The sequence below is a fragment of the Galendromus occidentalis genome, unplaced genomic scaffold (assembly GCF_000255335.2).
Source record: "Galendromus occidentalis unplaced genomic scaffold, Mocc_1.1 scf7180000076574, whole genome shotgun sequence".
NCBI lineage: Eukaryota > Metazoa > Arthropoda > Arachnida > Mesostigmata > Phytoseiidae > Galendromus > Galendromus occidentalis.
Window position 1 is genome coordinate 22,858 of NW_003804563.1, and position 19,467 is coordinate 42,324.

Below are 19,467 nucleotides of genomic sequence, written 5' to 3' on the forward strand. Positions count from 1 at the left end.
AGCTCCTGATCATCGGCAAATCACAGAGTGACTTCTCCGACTATCCGACTAATGTTTTGATTCCCGAAACTGGCGATTTCGAACCCGCGTAACTCACTAGATTGCTCTAGTATCGAAAAGAAATCCCTCATCGCTTACCGCAACTTGAGCTCGGCTCGCTGTGCGTTGAGAAATCCAGGTGAGCGACGTGGGACAGTCTGCGGGCGTACTGCTTGAAGCTGTCGATGTGGAGGAAGTTCTTCATATGGAAATGATGGGTCAATTCCGAGATCGGCGAAGCGTGCGTGAATCCGGAGACGCTAGTGTTCAGCGGACCTCCTTCCAGATCGAGTTCCAGAGCGCTCGCTCGTCGGAAGACTTCGATTTTACGCCTGCAGGGAAAGAGACTGTAGGTGCATCTGAGCTCGTAGATAAGGCGCGCGCATGCGTCTATTAGGCTCTATATGTACTCACTTAGCCAAGTCGTCGTCATCAGTGGCACAGAAAGTATAGGGTATTATGACGACAGCTGCAAGTGCGAATACCGCGAATATACTGATCACCCATATGGGGTAGTATTCCAGGGCATCTGCGGAACGAGAAGGCGGGGAAGGGAATCATCCACCGTGAATTCTGCGCGGGTGCAAATCTTGCCGCTTAACGGGGTGTCTGAGGAGACCCTAAGGACTTCGACGGCCGCTTTGCCGACCTATGTGGTTCGCATCGAGAATTCTAAGACAGCGGTGCAGATGACCTAGCTCCGGAATGTCGGAAAAGCTTGAACACTTCCATGGAGAAATTACCCCGAGGGTCGATCTTAGTCCCTACGAGTTGAACTAGCCCGCTGATAATTAAGGAGCTTCTCACCGACAACACAGTCTGGTCCACGATTCAAACACTCGATTTCTTTTGCTTGGCTGCGCAGGGCCTCGATTTCCTCCATTCTAGTTCTGATTTCGGAAGAGCCCGATGCTCTCTGAGATTTAAGTCTGTCAGAGTCGGGACCCCGTGTGCTCGTGACGGTCCATCTTGTCAGAGAGCGATCGGGATACAGTGGGCTTCGCAGAATGCGTTCCGATCTGGACGAGCCTCCCCGAAAGCAGCTTAACCATTACACGTAGGATCGAATTCCGATAACATTCGGAACCGTCATCGACCACATGTCGAGATCGACGGTAATTCTGAAATTCAGGCACCTCATAACGACTGGGAGGAATTATGGGGGAGCTCCAACAATAAGAGAAGACTTGCGAGACTCAAACCGCTGGGCTTCGATCACTTTAGTTGGACAGCGCAGCCCACCCGATGAATCATTGGATCATTAATAGAATCTGAAGACTAAATCTTTTTTTCTGGGTGATTGAAAATTTTTCTACGAAAAGATCCGATCGGAATTACGATAGCGATGTTGACCGCATAGAGTCCTTGTGTCCATGGCAAGGACACAGGGGCAAAACCTTCTCACTAAGCGGCTAACGATAAGACGACAACAACGTCTTGACAGACGACGTGCTCTCCTTTTATCGAAGCGCGGAAATTCATATCGTGACATGAGCTGTCGTTCTGTCCAATGCTCAAGTTTTCTCGTTGTTTCTGTCAGTCAAAATTCGAGGAAAAAGTTGAAGTGTCCTTGAAGGTACGTCTCAGACGTAACTCCTTCGTTGGTCGTTTCCGATAAAGACCATCTGTCAACTTCGTCCGGAGGCAATTCGTGGGTGGTCCCTTCCGGTGAGCGCGTCACTCAAAAATATATTTGGAGGCTCCCGTGCCCTCGGTGGAGATTGGAGCGGTTTCCGAATCATTCCATCACCCGAGGCAGGTTCCTGTCGGTTGTGAATTATTCCCAAAGTTAGTACGAAGAAGCGAGCATTGGAAGTATCCCAACGACCTAGAGTTCGTCGAATTGAATCTCGACTCCGCGTATCGTGAGTGGTGACACCGGCACCGTAACGACGTTCGTTTCCAGCTGTGCAGTGAACATCGTATCCCGCTATTTTTACGCACCACTGTGTGGCGGATCCGGGGGGCCTGCTCGGTCGTCCGGAAGCGTTTCATTGCAGCTCGCTTGACTGGCTTCCGGATCGGAGCAACTTTCTCTCCTGTTTCACCTACATTGCTCACTTCAAGGAGTCGGGCGGCCCGACTTCTGGAACTTGGCTGACCCATTTACGACAGTAAACTGATGCGAGTAGACTGAATGACTCAGATAGACATTCGCTCATTTGTTCGCCCACCTGGCCTTCTTTCGCGTGAACCATGCCGTGAGCATGCCGATTTCCAGTAAGTCGGATATGACGATTCCATAGTGAGAAGACCGTCGTCGGAACAATCTGACGCTAATCTTCCCGAGAATTACTTCGCATCATCAGAATCCGAGTCATAGTTTGCAATAAAGACATTGAGAAAGTCGCCGGGCGCTTTTAAACCCTCGCAAATAGTCCAGAGCTCGGGTAACTGGGACTAGCCTGGGATTCGGAACTACCTAATTGATGGCTCTAGTGAGTTCCATCGATAAGACGATCGAAAATTTCTCGGCGGATTCTCTCTACGACGGGAATGGTGATGACGTCGCTGAGCTGAATCTGATTTCGGAATCTTTCGACGAAACGGAATGAGGGGCTATCGATCAAAGATTCAACGGGAGTTGATGAGAGTCGATTGAGGCGGTTCCCCGCCGGGCTCTTCCTCGCTAGAAAGCTGTGCGCCAATGAAGTCCCTGTTTCAAACTCGGCTCGCACAGATCGTATGTGTCGGAGCAGCGAGTGGTGAGACATTCCCCCCTCTCCTACCATCCCGAGTAAATTGACGGAACAAGTCCTTAGGAGTTTATCTTTCCTCGACTTCACATTTACATCGACATTCTCAAGTACATATATTCCAGCGCGATAGAGTTCGCGAGAATTCGATCAGGACTCAAGTCGATGATGAGGAGGGACGGACGAGCGAAGCTTGAGCAAGGCTTCAGCGCTATCGGTGGGATGAAGGGCAGGTCATTCGGAATGTTCGAATATGACGGACTATATTCATGATTCCATGAAATCTGAAGCGAAGTAGGCGTTCTCGAGGGACCGCAGATTCGTGGTCCAAGGAATGAACGATTGAGGGGCTGACATCCAGAAATAGCAATTTGATTGAGGCGGATCAGTTCCTCGCTGAAGTTCCGCGCTGCCTTGATGCCAAACGCTTTCCCATGGTGCACGGGAAGGCATCCAGTATCGCTGTCCATAGAGCTCGGGGCGACTGCGACGTCCTAAAGTTTTCTGTGTGTAGCCCATAATTCAAGAGTTCACTATTCGGAAATTACAAGTCAAGGTCGGCCCCATATGCTTCCAGCCGCTGTGATTAAGATCACTAAAGATTCTTTGAGTCACGCATGAGTCGTGGCTCATAGTGTTCGCATGCTGTCGGCGGAATTCAGTGCAGATGATAAGTCCTCCCGAAGTGCGTTCTCTCAGAGGACGCGTCGCGGTGAGGAAGATCTTCGTACCCAGGGTCCGGAGTCACGATCCGATTGGCCTATATATTGATCCGTCTCAGAAGGCTCTCATCGGAATCTTGTTGAACTCAACGCAGGGAAAACAAAGGACTTTTGCAATCTCAAGAGCGGAAATGCGGACGTCAGCTAATGACTGCTGTAAAACGACAGATGGTCAACGGCCACAGACACAGACTGTTTGGTGACACGATTCGCTCAAGGCTTCCGACCCGATGACGTTTCCCTTCTGGCCCGTCGGTTGTATCATTGGATAATATGATCCTGCGAGTATTTACGCGGGCTTCACCTCTATGAGGCTCTTGGGTCTCCTAATCTCGAATCGACCTACGGGGTGGCGATGGCAGCCTTCACTGGACGGGGGCGTCGGGAGGCTACCGCCTCGATTGCCACGCGGGCGCCGACCTCGCCTTTCGGTGAGTCGCGCCTGAGGATAAGTTGAGAACTGCTCCCTCGAAGAGCGCCGTTCCGGAAGATCGCGCTCAGAGCACAAAAGTTTGAGGCGAGTTTCCAGAGAGGGCCGGCACCCCAGAAACTTGCCTCGGCATACGGTTCCGCCACGCAGCTCGACGGAGAACCCACATACGTTTCGCTGGAGAAGCTCACCGGACGTCAGATGCTACTCCATTCTGCGAAGAACCGGACATACTGGTCGACCGTGAAGAGATCGTATGCCGATCATAAGCTGTTTCGATAAACTAGATCAGTCCACGGTAAGCCACGTTCTTGATTGAGCCCATATGATCCTCGGGGTCAGTGGAACTTCGTCTCCCCTCCGCCTGTCGGAAAGTCCGTTACTCCCTATCCGGAATACGACAGAAGCTCGACTCAGCTCGCTTCTGATCCTCGACAGAGGATAATATGTACGGTCGAAAAGCCACCTCCTAGGTAGATTCTCAGTTTCCCTCATTCACCTCGATTTAGAGTTGATATGTGAAGTACCGGCTGACGCGCGCGGCCGAAACTCATATTCACCCTTACGGGCCACTCTTCATGGCCACTCTTCCGTTCCGCCGGGACATTGAGCCGTGGAGCGGAAGACAAGGCTAGCCCGTCCACGGGGCAGCTCGATCCGCCTTCGAAGTTCAGGATTCTACGCCTTTCGCGACGAGAAGATCGCTCCCGGTGAAACGGGTCGGATGGATTTATCCGGCGATTTTCTGGCATCCGGGCGCAGGAACAAATTCAGAATGTCGTCCTGAGTTTCTGTATATAGTGGCGCTATTGGAAGGCACCGAAAAAGCTGTAAACCCAAAGAGCGCAAGGTTCGAATGCCAAACGCCGGAAAACATGGGAAGGCTCCCCGAATTCTGTTTTACGATTACTTCCAGGCTCGTCTGGACCTACTCGCGTTTTCGGAACGAGATTCTCTTGCTGGGAAAGAGATAATTTTGTATTCGGGAGGGCTCCTACACGTGAGGCTCGGATTGTGCCGCGCTTCACCAAGACTCTCATTATCACGACGCTACGCAAAGCAAACGCGATGGACGATGCGACGAGGCTAGAAGCCATTCCGCTCACAGCTCGCCGTCTTCCACTAGTGCCCACCGTCCAAATGGATTTCTCTTGGATAAACATCATGACCGAAGGGCGGCCGCGATCGCACCTCGAGCCTCTCCACCTGTCTCGCCTTTTCAAGAATTGTCTTTCCGTTTCCTGATCGTCCATAGGAAACCGGAAGGTTCGAGAGCGTGCTGGTGCGTCCATTTGCTGAGAAATGGTGTGTTACTTCCGAGCGGGATCGTATCAAGCGGCGCCGATGAGCCGCTGCATTCCATCAGTTAGAGCACTAGCACTGGCTCACGATGAAAAATACATTCAATTCAAGCTCGCTAATTTGACAGGCGTCGGAAAGAGATTAAATTCAAGGGTTGCCAAGCGCAAGCTAGTCGTCAAGCAAGACCCGAGCCGATTATCCATCTTGACCGGTGCCTCGCTGAAGTTTCATTCGGTGCAGTCGGTCTGAGCGAAGCAGGTGTACCCTTCAATGTATCTAGGTGAGAGTCCCATTCCAAAGGTTGCGACCCCTCGTCTCGATAACGCGGGGGTCTTGAATCGCTATCCTGTCGGTGGACACATGAGGGGGGTTGACCTCGCAAGTCGCGTCCAAAATCCAAGGCTCGATACTGTAACGATTCCACCTGATAACCAACATTCCTAACTACATAGACAACCGACCGCGACGAAAGAGAGAGGGGGTGAGTTTCAGCATCAAAATATTCTGTCGGAGATAAAAGTTGATTGGATATTTCGAATTGCACTGAGTTCTTCTGTCGACCTCACCAGCAGTGCAAGGTCCGACGCCGGCCATCGGCACAATCGAATATTGTTGAGATTTTCCATCTCACGAGGATCTCCGCTCTCTCCTCCATCGTTGACGATATTTCTGACAGTGCGTGGTGACAAATCGATCGAATGTGTGCGTGAAGCGGCAATCCGAGATCCGTCAGCGGTTGACGTGACAATGATGAGCAGCACTGACTCGACGCACAAGAGGGACCTCGCTCTGATTTCCAAAGGACTGGAGGCGGGATTCAACGGAGGGCTGACCCCAAACGCATAAGCTCGAGCGGTACCGTCGTCGCTTCGATTTCCGGGGCATCGAGGAACTCGAGCCTCGAGCCCCTTCATCCCGCTGAGCGGAAGACGAACCTTTCGATGTCCTATCCGAACGTCCTATCCAAGAATGTATTTTTAAGATAAAGCTAGATAGACTGGCTTGATAATGTCTTCGTTTCTCAGCGCCACGGATTTGTTTCGGCGCAACGGATTCATTTAGCAATATCAGTTGGAAGCATTCGCATCGTTCACACGTTCCACGCGTCCTGAACGTTGCCACGCTCGGAGAATTCTCTTAACTATTTCCCGAATGTATTTCATTGCCGGAAGCGGGGCACTCATTCTATTCTTCCCATGTCGATAACGGACTTCTTGCCTGGATCCCATACCCCATCGGAGCAGCCGCGGTTCCCCTCGCATGTGGGGGTCCGCTAAGGCGCATTCCGTCGGTTCGACGTCGACCGTCTGTACGATGCGATGCGCGTCCGAAATCGTACCGAAACTCAGAAATGACGGCGACGCGGCGCGGGGTAATGTTTCGATCCTTTCCTACTCTCTGCAATTACTCGCCGCGGGATCCGAAATCTGGAATAATTGTTGTGCTCCCCATTGTCCTCCGAATGGTGCGTCTCAGTCCTCAGCTCCGCAGTCGGAAGGCTTGTCTGCGCCTAAAGCGCTTGGCATCTGTTCTGGGGCAGCTTGCTCGCCTTATGTTTGGACCTTGCAGTTCATAGCTATACTCGAGGTGGCGCAAAGTTATTCATTCCAAACTCCACAGGAATGATATGGCGTGAGTTCTGGTCGATTGTCGAAGTCATTGATCGCTGTCTTCCTATTCCAGAGCAGTTGAAAGCGACCGACGCTCAATACCGTTGACTTCGAATGAGAACGCACGCGAGCACTCATCCCGAAAAGAGACACGCCTGTCATCCTTGTTCACTTTGGGCGCCCGCCGCGAATCGGAAAAACGCTGTGACACAGTGATTTTCATTGGATTGTAGCCGGATGAATTTCAATTATTTCGGATGCATGTCGGCGAAACTTCAAACCCTATTCCGCCGATAGGACCATCTATGACACATAGATGACTACATCCACATAGAGGGAGCTTCGTCGTACTATGTTTCCGACCCCCGCCCTGTGAGAGTGTCTGACTACAGCCTACCAAATCGCCGGAAACCATACCCATGGGCACTCTAAGATTTCCGAACCCCACAGAGCAGGGGTCTCGAATCGGAGTTTTTGAACTCCACTCAGCTTTCCGTGCATCAGAAATCGGAAGTGAGTACTTACCTGACCCCGATCATTGAATCTTCTCTTTCGGCTCTGGAGGAGACAGCTCGCGGAGATTCGTCCGAATAAATGTGTTGACCGCCGCACAGAGTATACTTGATGTCATCGGCTCGTATGCCTCTGAGCCATGCGAAAGAAGATGAAGACGGCCGCGGTGTAGAGAGCGGTCGGACGATATCTTTCCCGTCTCGAGTCGTGAGGGAGGGGGTATCCAATCCCCGTGGAACAATGTGAGGACAGATTCCGCCGACGTGGAATTAGTTTTGCGGTCCCAGAGGAGGAGCATCCCTATCTGTGAAAAGGGTGATTCCAACTATTCGAGAGGGATGAAGCGGGCGCTCACAACTTGAACGGACGCTCGCATACGATCTTCTCGGGGAGCGTTCGAGGCGGGAATCAAGCGGCCACTCCTTCAGTTTGGGGATCGGAAAGTATGATTCCTCTGGCTTCGCTCCCGCTCGCTCGACTGCGATATTAGCGGGCGAAGTATGGACGACGCTGCTTCCCACCTCATCAGACTCCAAAAACCTGTCATGCTCCTAGTCGACTTGCCATGCTACTAGGGTACTCAGAGTCAGTCGGAGTCGGTCGTCCCGTGCGGCGGCTCCGAGGGGTGATTTTCGATCATGCGATTATCACGGTCGATCGGCATAAGAACACGAACGTCTCTGTCTGCACTACCTCAGAAAGACATCAGATGGCCTAATTAGTAATAGGTGGAGTCTTTCCATGCAATCCTCCTAGGAGACTCGACTACATCTAGTGATGCACCGCCCTGGAATTGACGTCTCCTTGGAAAGAATAGCTCTGCCACTCCTGACTGAAGACCGTTCATGTAGCAATTGGAGGAGGGCACGAACGTGGAGAAGCCTCCCGCGTCAAATTTATTCCATGATCTGGGAAATCGGACCGTCATGTCTTCTCTGCTCTCCGATTCGGGGGTCATCGATTCCTCGTCTTTCCCCTCCGCGCTCATTCTCATGTCCGAATATTACAACACAGTATTCCTCAATCAAGTCGGCGGTGAATCCTTGAGAAGTTTGACTCCTCAACACAAACACAGACCCACTGGCTTGACTTTGTGTTTCTCCCACTTGTCTCGATCAACTAATTCCGTCGCCTGGAGCGCTGAGTCGTATGATTCTCGCGAATCTAGATGAGGGAAAAAATCGATTTAGAACGAAGAAGTCGCTGGAATCCGGCTCGAGATGGCTTTCGGATGGGGGGAAGCCTCTAACGGTGAATCATGACGCAGAATACGGGGGGAAGCAAGGGCGGCAAATCAAATGATATTGCCTTACCGAGTCGAGGCTGGTCCAATAAAGCTGGAGCAACGCGGTTGCCTCTTCCACGGGGCTCTTCGCCCTCTTGCGTGCGTGGATCCTGCATCAGGAACGAAGCGATCGCAACGAAATTGTTGAAATATGGAGAACTCGATTCTTTGGCTTTGCGGCTCAACGATGAAGTCAGAATGACGTCCTTTGTTTTGAGAATATCTTCACGCAATTGGAAGGCACTGGCATAGCTGTGAACGGAATGAGCGCAAAGTTTTGAAGGTATCGTCAATGTTTCTCTGAGAAATAGGTAGATTATTCGCGGATGATTTCCCGCAGGTCGAGCGCGAAGCCTCGATCACCGAAGCATGTGAGTTCTGTGATGACTTCGAAAATGTAATATACGACGCGAAAATTCAACACTCCTCATTTTATTCACAGCACACTGCGTGCTCGCTACTCGTGAACGCCGCCTTAACAGATCATTATTTACAAATAGAGTTCATCGAGCGCTTTTATCTATGTCTCTGGTGGCCCTGCGTTGAAACGGAATCGAGAACTACAGCTGACCGGCAGAAGGTAATCGTCATCCCCGCTTATTAGTCATCGGAACTCAAAGGAATTGGATATTTCTGGGTGTAGTCTTTCGGTGCGAGGCTATTGTACCACTCGATGTCGATAGGAGTCACATTCCGTATGTAGCAATTACTCGTTTTTACAACCTCGGTGAAAACCACGACATCGGGATTCTGTCGGAACAGACACGACGAGGGGTGGATTGTAACGTCGCGCTTCGACTCCAAGGTCCGATATTGATTCGCTTTCACCCGATAAGCGATGTTCCTGAATAGGCCTGTGACGAGAGCGCGTCGGATATTATCATTGGTGGATTTTGTCAGAGATAAGCTAAGCTGACCGCACACGTCTCGGAGTTGCGATCGGATTTTTTTGACATTGCACAACGTTTTTCTGTTGACTCCGTTAGCATCGCACCACTCCTTATTGCCGTCGGCTTGATTATACTTAGTGAAAATATTTAAATACATAATGAGATCTCCCTCGTTGGTGCCAAACTGTCTCACAGTGACGGGCGTCGAGTCGTCTGAGCCTCTGCGTGATGTGGCGATCGGAGACCCGTCACAACTCAACATGGCAATGATGGTCAACATCGGTTCGACGCATGATAGGGATTTGGCCCCGAAAATGCAACGACTGAAAGCAGGCTCGAGCGGAAACCGTCGCATCATAGACCCCAAACGCGTGAGCACGAGGGCGTCCGATTCATCGACTTTGGTCGCTTCCAATAAGGCGAGGGTCTGCAGAGCTTGTTTTACCGTTTCATCCGGCGGACTCTCGAGCCAGGCGAACGTCTTCACGTCTTGCTTCAAAGCTATCAAACTCATTATAACGCTCGACAGAGAACATCTCCGGATTTCGGCAACAGGAAACTGCTTGAGGGCATTGAATTCACCAGCCGTTATCAGTCGAAAGCATTCGCCGTCACTGACTCGTCCCGCGCGACCCGAACGTTGCCAGGCCTGGGCCTGAGAAATTTTCTCAACCCGGAGTATCTCGATGCCAGTTGTGGGATTGTAGTGTCGACATTTCATTCGGCACGTGTCGACCACAAAATTCACTCCAGGAATGGTAATTGAAGCTTCCGCGATGTTGGTTGCGAATATAATTTTCCGCGCGCCGTCGGGCAAGGGTGTCAGGACCTTTTCTTGAGCCGACTGAGGAAGGGCAGAGTACAACGGCATCGCTTTGAAATCAGCGCCGATAGAGCGGCCGAGCTCGTTGCAACTTTTGACCATCGACTCGATTTCCTCCTGACCCGTGCAGAAAACAAGTATATCTCCGGAGTCCTTCAGGCGAATAATTTTCAGCACGGTCACTAGCGCTGCGCTCACATAGTCCTCCTGGACTTCTGCCGTATAGTTCAATTGTACTTGGTACTGCCGGCCGCGGAGGAAGAAAATGTCTTCGCTCTGCAGTTTGAAGAACTTGACGTAGATCTCGGGGTTTACCGTGGCCGACATGATGATGAGCCTCAGGGGACGGCTCATTTGTTTTCGCTTCGCTTGGAGTTTCTTCAGCAGAGAGCAGAGAACGTCACTATTCACGGTTCGCTCGTGAGCTTCGTCGAGAATCACAGTGGAGTAGCGCATGAGATCAGGATCGTCTAAACTCTCCCTCAACAACATCCCGTCGGTCAGATACTTGATTTTGGTTTCGTTCGACGTCACGTCGTCGAATCGCACGGAGTAGCCCACCAGGCTACCGAGCTGACACTTCATGGACTTGGCGACGTACCGCGCCACACTGGTTGCCGCCACGCGGCGAGGCTGCGTGATCGCGATAGCACCTCCTTGCGAGTACTTGCCACAGAACCCGCCTTCGAAGAGTATCTTCGGTATCTCGGTGGTTTTCCCAGACGCCGTTTCCGATACGATTATCGATACGTCGCGGGAGCGTATGTGTCGCAGAATTTTCCATCGAGCCTCAACTACGGGCAGGACCGAGGGTTTTTGCCCGAAACCGTTCGAATGTCCGTTCTGACGGTGGGAGTCGTTGCTCCTATTGTGCCCATTGTTGACTCCGACGTCGCTCACTATGCCGTCGAGTTCAGCTTCTGATTCAGGTTGACAGAAGCTCCTTCGATCGTCGAGTTCCGGAGGTCTCATCTCCGCTGACAGTCTTAATCGATCGGGTAATTCGAGGAAAGAGCCAGCGTGCGATCACAGTATTCGAACACACATGGTTTCTTTCAAAACAAGAGAGAGTCCTAGAACATCGGATGATCTTGCTCGCTCAATCATCTCTCACCGGGAGGTCCTTAGGCCCGTTCAGACACGGGGGAATCGTCCCTGTTGAAGAGGTTATTGCGCAGCACCAGTACAAATATTTCCGCCGCTGCTCCGTATGTATAGTCTTTACGGTCTCCCATCCAGGGAAGAAGACGAAGGTCACTGCCACTGCGTGATCCGGTCCGTTTGCGCTTTGCCGTATTCCAGCTTGTTATAGGCCCAGGCCAACGTGAGAGGAATCCTCAAGACATCAAGGATGGAGTGTACGAAAACTGTGCGAGAAAACTGTGTCTGGCGACTTGTATAGGGGTGCCACGAGTTCGAAAGCGTCCGAGTGCAGCCTGGTGATCTTGTCACAGACAATTCCAGCAAGGAAACGGTCTACGGGGAACAGGCAGGCTCCGGCGGCTCCGGTTCGATCAGCCTATCTCCTCGTCGAGGATGAGGTTCTGATGAGAGGCTCTGAGCAGCCGGAGTCATCTGGCGACCCCGAATCTGACAAGGAGACATTGCTGAGTGGAAGAGCGCGGCAGGCACTGTAGAGAAGTGACGCGGCTCAAATCGGAAACCATTCTCGAAGATCGGAGTTGTTGGATAACCTTTGTTCGGTAGGAATGGTTCCGAGAGCAGGATGTTCTCGGGCGGGCGCTGCCGAACTGGAACACTGGGCAAAGGAAGACATTCTTCGAGAATGGCGGGGAAGACTGGATTAGGGATACGATAGAGCGAAGCACGGCAAGATCGTGACTGACTGAGTGAGCCCGGAACGACTCCGTGGTGGCGAGCGGCCGGTTATTGACCGAACCCGGAACGACTTGTTGGTTGCGAGCGACCTGGGCCTGAATAAGCCAAGAACGGCTCCGCACGTGAGGGAACACTGTGAGCTCGGGCAGAGGAGACTGGGTCGCCTGAGCCCACGAGGGATACATGAATTCCGAGACTAAGGATGGTTGGAGGCGTGACCGTACGCTCATAGTTCAGGAGCAAAGCACATTGGCACTAGGCACCGCTGCGACAGCGAATTCACGACCGAGATTCGAAGGACTAGCTCCGTGGGCTGGAATGGGACCCTCGAGCCGTGTCTAGGAAACGCTCCAGAAGCGATGCTTTCTCCAAAAGCAATGGCCGAAGGACCCAGTGTCTGGGCTTGAAGTGACGGATGTTGGAAGGAGAGGACCATAGTGGCAAGCGGGTCTAGAATATGAGGGGCCAGACACTCGACGTGACGGATCGAATAGCCGAGTTGTTGGGGCCGAGTTGGTGTTCCAGAACAAGTCAGAGTCTGGCGCAGAAGTATATTCTCAGTTCATCCCGATGAAGAGCGCTGACTAGCGCGGTGTTCAATGGTGAGAAACTTGGGAAGCCGTCTCCTATGTGGTTCTGGGCAAATTTCACGGGGGAGCGGAGCCGGAAAGTCAGGAAACGCGGGGCAAGGTATGGAGAGTATGAATGTTCCAGAAACAGAGCCTTCAGGAACGAGGACTGACCACGGTCGGCACGTATGGAAGAAGTCGATTTGCTTCTCGAAATTGCTATCTCAAAAATGCTACCGACTCGGAAACTCCGCAGCTTCTTACTGATGAGTTTAGCCATAGCCAGAGGAAGCTTTGTCTACGTTCGAGGAGCTCCGTTGTCGTGCGCGAGGGAGAGTTGTCAAGATGGCACCCTACTACTCCGGCGGACCTTCGTGGTTCTGCGCAAGAGGGAGTGTAGGTGGGAGTGGTGCGCACCACCACTACGAACCTTTACGCCGCCGCTTCAGCTCCTTATAGGCTACTGCGAGATCCAGACCGCTTCGCTACGTGGCCACGGTGGGTCACCTTTCGATAGACACTACGCGGGGCTTCCCATGAGTACCTGGTGGATCGCTCGCTCCTCACCTGAACATGATCGTCTTGTTTTGGATCGATTCTTTCCACGAATCGACGAGACACTTGGAGCAGACCCTCAGTACTTCTTCTTGAACAAACTCGCTGTGGTTCTCCACGGCCTTGATTGTTGGTGCGAGTAGGTATTGCAGCAGAGGAGATATATAATTAATCTCGTGGATTTTATCTGGAAGAGACATCGGTCAGTCTATCAGAACACTCTCCTTTCACAACAAGGAGCAATCGACCGGAGTCTCGGTCGACCGCGGTCCCTATCGGTCGACCCAGTCGAAGATCCTCATCATTGGATGAGTTTATGTGATGAATGAGTTCAAAACCTGAATAAGCTCACCGATTTTCCTTCGTTTGAAGTATCTGTTTGGTGGGAGATTCGCTGCGAAATATTCGGAGCACATCAGCTTGCAGTTATTCTCGAACTGACGCAGCTGTACTTGTTCCAAACTCTGCAAGAATCACCATCCCTATTAGTCAGGAATCCCGCGTTACCGATGGAGTCGACCCTCTGTTCCTGAGTTCTGAGCCTGCGGCCCGATTTGAGTGCCAGGGGGACGAATACACGATCAGGTAATTTAGTCATGAGCGAGCACTCACCATGAAGAAAGCCACTGATTGAGCATAAGCTTTTTCAGTGCTCTTCACGAAGGTCCAGTTTGCGAAATGCGATTGCGGGAGGCGCCGCGACAAGAAATTTTCTTTTCGCAACGATGTGACGGACGCGGAGCTCGCCGAGGTGAGCATGTTGCTTCTTACCAATAAATACCGCAAACGACTCAGATCCGAGTAAGCCATGATTAAATACTGGTACGGATCCCACGACGATGAAAACATCTGTCTATCCTCGAGCCACTGGATCGCCATGTTAAGCGTGTCTGCAGCGCATTGCCGAACTGGAAAAGTCCTCCCTGAGTATTCGATTGGAAACGATCCCAGAGTTGATCACGGGCGATGCGGAATGACTGACAGTAAATTATCATTATTCTCGGACACTCACTCATAACTTGATGAACCACATTATGTGATCTCGCGTCCTGTGGGCAGCCCACAATGAAGCCCAACAAGGGCTGCAATGCTCTATGGAAGTGTCTTCCCGTGTCTGTGCCGACTTGCCCACCTTCGACAGGTATGGGCTTACTGCGGCGGATCGCATACGAAATACAAGCGCGACTCATATCTGCGGCGAATGTTCAATGATGAAGTGAAATCGATATTGGGAGCATTGCTTTCGGAGTGACAGAGTCCCGGAGTTTTTCCTTACCGTTCCGCCATGAGCTCGTAGCCACAAGGAAATAGATTTCTTGATATATTTTTGAAACTGCATTCAGGGCGTCCTCGTCGAGATCTGGAATGGAGAACGACAACCTTGTAGTCCTCCTCTACGCAGGAACACTTGACACCTATCCCCTCACGTAGACTCGTTGTAAGATTCTCACCTTGTGCGTAGGGATCCTTGGTATAGTCGATCTTGGAGAGGAATAAGGTTTTGATGCGACTATCGACCCCTAATAGGCTGAAGAGAGTTCCGCCGAATGGTCCTCCATTCTGGACAGGAACCACGACGCTCTCAAGGGCTTTCATCGTGAATGAGCTCCAGTAGGCTTCCCAGAACACGGTGGCTATCGTCTGCGGGAGGAAATAATTACAATGTGATATAGAAAAAAAATAGGGAAGTGCTGCCTCCGAGCGAAGCGGACTTTGATATCCGGAGAGAACATTTTGTACTCTGACCAGCGGCACATGATGATTACCTGCATAATGCATGTATACACAGCGTGTTCCGCAGTGGGTTTGAACCATTTTTGACGTTTCCCGCTCTCTTTCGATGGTTCTGCCTCATGCACAGACATGGCAGTGGCGACGAAATTACTTCGTATCAGAAGACTCTGCGCGCTCTGCACTATCGAGTCCACTGTTGAGCATAGCGTTTCCATCTGTTTTCCTGCGGCAGAGAGAGGCAACTCGAATTATCTCACCTATTCGGCTCTGACAAAGACTCTCATGCATTCCCGATTTCCAGTTTATGATTGAGAGATGCCGTCTGGGTTGTGCGAGGAAGGAAGGATGAGATGGGTTGAAAGGTCAGCAATACTTTTTCCTGTTGGTGGCCTGTTGTTGACACCGGTTCCTGCTGAGTAGTCAGAGAAATAGTCCGAAGTTTCTCCAATCATGTCCCTGCGACTTTGCGCTTCCGAGCGGTCATGCGGGTCGGCAGTCAACCATTCGAAGTCGAGACTTTCGCGGCGCGTTATCTTACCGTCCCCTGGAAAGTATCACGAAGCGATATTCAGAGAGACTCCGAGAATAGGGAGGAAAAAATGCCAGGAAAGTGGAGTCCGAAAGGGGGAAATGTCCATCGAGTTTGAGCTCCGGACCATGCAAGCCACGAGTCGTACCACTAACTCACCACTCGTAGCTCCAGCAATTGCTTCCGTTCGCTTCTTGACCCCATCGCAAACCTTCGACATCGCTCTAAGAGCGGCCAAGTGACCCTGTTCTCTGCCCAGTCGTTCCATTACGTTCGGAACTTTGATCGGAGAGACCGAATGAGCGTGAACTCCGCTGAATTCGAGGATTTTATTGAAAATTTGGCACTGGGCGAACATAGCCTGCAGAATGTCTTGGTCGATGTCACTCGGATCGAGGCGAGACAAGAGACGCAGTTTTGCGTTCATAGCCGCGGACACGTAGGTAAAAGCTACTTCGGACGTTTGGTTCAATTGATGATGAGTTGCCAATAGAAGCGGGTCCACAGATGGTGGGATCATCGTGTGGAATGACTCCACCATCTGACGAATATAGCTGGAAGAAGAACATTTCCTTTCGATCAGAGTCCGGAATGTCCCATAAGGGATATTGGGAGCTCAATAGTGAGAACCCATATCCTTGCTTCTCTTGATGCTCCTCCAGAATTTATAGATATCCCCCTACCGTCTGAGCCAATGCGATGCTATGGACACCTCGTTGAGCAGCTCAAGCATTTTTGGCAGGCGCGCATTATCTTCCAATACCGTGTTTCTGTCGGAAAGTGTCTTATCTCGCTCGCCGTCAGCCATTACAAGTCGGCGTACTTCAGCGACGGGTACGTTGGCTGTGTCCATGAGCTTCTGCATCTCCGAACACTGTTCCTTGACCAGTGTTTTGATTTGATCTTGGAGACGGGTCGAGATATCCAATCTCGTAATCGCTTCCCGTTTGATGATGAGCACGCATCGCTCATGCATCAGATTCCGGAGGTTGTACTGTAGTCTGTTGAGGAGCTGAAGCTTCTTCTCGTTTAGCTGTGGCGAAAGGGAAACGATTAAGAGCTGGGGTCTAAGATTCCGCTCTGGGGGTCGGTGCGCTGAGAGGCAAAAACGCACCGAATCGGGTTCGGCTCCCCTTACATTGTTCAGGTATTCAGGAGGGATTGGTGTGGAATGCGATGAGCCCGAGAGGCTGTCCGGTTGACCCAAATCCACATCTTGGAAACGCCTCTGGAGCAGGATGTTCAACGTTTCCATCATTTCGGCGCTGCGCAACATGGTTTTCTTCTCTTTCTCTGTGGTGAAAAAGGACAAAGATTGTTTCGGGTCGGAATCCTCGTCAAGAGTCTTACCCCCCCTTTCCTCGATAAACACGCGATCTGGGACCCTCGATCCTTCGAATCCAGAGCGGTTGACTTCTTGGTGATCTCCGCAGGGATCTGAAAACGTTCCATTCACCTTCGTTCCGAGGAACTTCAAGGCGTCCAGCACCGCTGAACTTCTTCACTCCGTCCGCCAAATCGCGCCACTCGACCCGTTTCGAGGTTTCCCGCAGCACGCCGTTGAATTTCCTCTCTGTCCGTACGATTGGCTTCTTCTTCAGTTTCGCCAAATTTATCTCGGCTACCGAACACCGCCGTACCTCTCTCGGACACATGGACGAGCCTTTGGAAGTTTTCGGTCTAGTGGACATGCCGGTTCTCAGAACACGGATTCTGCCCGCGATCAGGCCGAAAACGCGATGTCGTGATGGGATATGACGGAGACGAGGCTGAGAGCTTTGCTCACACTGTGTTCTCAGATATTTCCGACCTCGTCGGTGGCTTTGAGATCGATCGAGCCCGCCAGCGGCCTATGGCCACTGGCCGTGGGGTCGCTCGGTGAACAATCCAAGGTCCCAACAGTCACAACAAAAGACACACTTGATTTCAGTCGTCAGAAGAACACCGGTGACTTCTGTTCCTCCGCCGTTTTGCGTCGCCATGATGGAGAGCTGCAATCGCAGAGCGATTCCGGACGACAACTTGAGGCGGGCGAGCGCATCCCTCCTCCTTGAGAGGACGCCGCCGTTCTTGGGATCAATACTCGGCGAGCGACGAACTCGACGGAATGCGAGGCCAAGGATCGATGGATACACAAAGAAAGTATCACCATTGACTGACAGGCTCGGAGAAAAATGCATCTCAGCTTCCGCAATCTCGCAGACTTGCGTCACCGCCTCTGATTTATCCCGCTCGTCATGAAAATTCTTCGATCTTTCGGTCTATCGACTGGATCCGCCTCGCTCGCGGGTTCGGGGAAGGACATTTCCGTTTGAGCGACCCATGCCAGACCTCAATACTTAGCCTTGAAATTATGGCCGCACGCCATGTCAGTCATCGATAGGGAAGTTATTCCTTTGTCAATTTGCTGCACCTGCTGCCTGGAGTGTTCTCGACAGCAGGCAAGGAACAAGGGGCGCGGACTTCCGCATTCTCGATTGGAGCTCTCGAGACAGTCTCAATCGATAGCAAACGCGAGATGCAACTCTCAGGGAGGCTCCTCCGCCACTCCTCGAGATTGCGACCAATTTTATAATGGACCGATTCTCCCCGAATACGGTTCTAGACTTTCCGTCCATATTCCGACCTGTCTGAAGGCTCATCGAACTTGGGTCGCCACGAGCGGTCCGATTTTTTGCGATGAGCTCATGACTCATGGGCCATGAGTAAACCTAGAGTACTCCGAGGCTATATGTCTGACGACCTTTTCGAACCCTAAGGGGAGCTGGTCTATCGAAAAATGGACATATGAAGGAGTGGCGAGGCGAAAAAGAGAATATCAACTTACCGTCACCTGCTCCAGAATAATGGCTGTCCACCAAGCGGATCGTCGATGGCGCGGGCGTGTCGACATTAAGCAAAACACTCTGTTCACCCTTGATTCCCATACCGCCGTGCCTGACGTGTCTTTTGGAAGAGAGACCCAGCTCCGGTGCGGTAGAGCTTTCACGGGAGATCGGGGTGACCATGCAATCCTCAGTTCCCATCGGTAGCGGGACTGATGCTTTACGCTGAATTCTGCTTGTATTGACAGTGTCCGCGGTATTGGGCGTCCTGCGAGAGAATTGATGATCTTCGGAAAGGGGGTAAGGCTCACTCGGAAGCTCCTCGTACTCCTGCGGAGCGAGTCCGCCAAGGAGATATGACCGGGACGCCCGATGTTCGGTTGGGGAAAATCATTCTCAACCTACTTGTTCTTGTTGGGGAGTCGAGACCCGGTCGATGTTTTGACCTGCACTCGCGACTTTTTCCGGGACTCATTTTTACGCAAGGGAATCGGATCGCTAAGCGCATCCCTCTCAGTTGGAGTCGACGACGCTGACGAACTCGATTCCCGACTGTGAGTCAATAGCAAATGCCGCTGGATATCTATCAACCTGCGAGAAAATAATTCATTTGACTCATCTGGTTCTCGCCTGTTTCCTCGAAAAAGCTCGAGGAAATAGTTCGGAGGTCGGATGATATCGGCGAGCTATCCACGGAATCCGCACTTTTCGTCGTGGAATGAATTCGCTCCGCCCATTCAAGAAATTCACCGCTCACCTTTTCCATTCTTGTTTCGCGAGCTGAGTTTTTTTCATCTGATGCACCGGTGGTAACTGGTTCGGATCATCCTCGAAACCCCACAACCCGTGGGACAGATGGAGATCTTGGCGAGGTATCGGCATCTGGGAATAATGAGCGACGCCCTGAAAGCAGTCTCTAAAATAGGCGGCTCAACTCATGTTGATTGATGCCTGAACCGGACGAATGAGAGCAACTCGTTTCGAATGGCGAATCCAACCTCCGGGCTCCCGGTAGAAGAATTCGAATTCCGTGGGCGCCGTATCCTGTGCTCAGTCCATGTTTAAAAAGTGGACGAGAACTGCGTACACTATAGTCGGAGCAATAA

General features: G+C 51.7%; 3 protein-coding genes across 3 annotated transcripts; all 3 read right to left on the reverse strand.

The window, feature by feature from the left end:
• Positions 1-127: 127 nt before the first annotated feature.
• Positions 128-922, reverse strand: LOC114828622 (uncharacterized). Its single transcript, XM_029113320.1, has 3 exons — positions 847-922; positions 454-568; positions 128-371 (listed from the first exon to the last, which is right to left on the reverse strand). Exons 1-3 carry the CDS (start codon positions 920-922, stop codon positions 128-130), a joined length of 435 nt encoding a protein of 144 aa, XP_028969153.1.
• A 7,450-nt stretch (positions 923-8,372) lies between these two features.
• Positions 8,373-19,243, reverse strand: LOC108865275 (uncharacterized). The gene is made up of 16 exons (XM_029113321.1): positions 19,119-19,243; positions 18,767-18,952; positions 18,364-18,629; positions 16,675-16,829; positions 16,220-16,569; positions 15,696-16,090; positions 15,381-15,551; positions 15,040-15,230; positions 14,725-14,914; positions 14,550-14,633; positions 14,286-14,465; positions 13,886-14,181; positions 13,626-13,737; positions 13,286-13,460; positions 8,626-8,849; positions 8,373-8,476 (listed from the first exon to the last, which is right to left on the reverse strand). The coding sequence occupies exons 1-16, from the start codon at positions 19,241-19,243 to the stop codon at positions 8,373-8,375; spliced, it is 3,204 nt and encodes a 1,067-aa protein (XP_028969154.1).
• Positions 9,158-11,349, reverse strand: LOC100904259 (ATP-dependent RNA helicase DHX33). Its single transcript, XM_018642190.1, has one exon. It carries the CDS (start codon positions 11,280-11,282, stop codon positions 9,198-9,200), a length of 2,085 nt encoding a protein of 694 aa, XP_018497706.1. The 5' UTR covers positions 11,283-11,349; the 3' UTR covers positions 9,158-9,197.
• Positions 19,244-19,467: the final 224 nt, after the last annotated feature.

Bases quoted from the DNA above. Each gene is read 5' to 3' on its own strand.
- LOC114828622 (XM_029113320.1), bottom strand. From the start codon at position 922: ATGGAGGAAATCGAGGCCCTGCGCAGCCAAGCAAAAGAAATCGAGTGT. The intron at 569-846 runs GTGAGAAGCTCC...CTCGTTCCGCAG, and splicing joins TGGACCAGACTGTGTTGTCG to ATGCCCTGGAATACTACCCC. The intron at 372-453 runs GTGAGTACATAT...CTTTCCCTGCAG, and splicing joins GATGACGACGACTTGGCTAA to GCGTAAAATCGAAGTCTTCC.
- LOC100904259 (XM_018642190.1), bottom strand. From the start codon at position 11,282: ATGAGACCTCCGGAACTCGACGATCGAAGGAGCTTCTGTCAACCTGAA.
- LOC108865275 (XM_029113321.1), bottom strand. From the start codon at position 19,243: ATGCCGATACCTCGCCAAGATCTCCATCTGTCCCACGGGTTGTGGGGT. The intron at 18,953-19,118 runs GTGAGCGGTGAA...ATTTTCTCGCAG, and splicing joins GCGAAACAAGAATGGAAAAG to GTTGATAGATATCCAGCGGC. The intron at 14,466-14,549 runs GTAAGGAAAAAC...CATTCGCCGCAG, and splicing joins TACGAGCTCATGGCGGAACG to ATATGAGTCGCGCTTGTATT.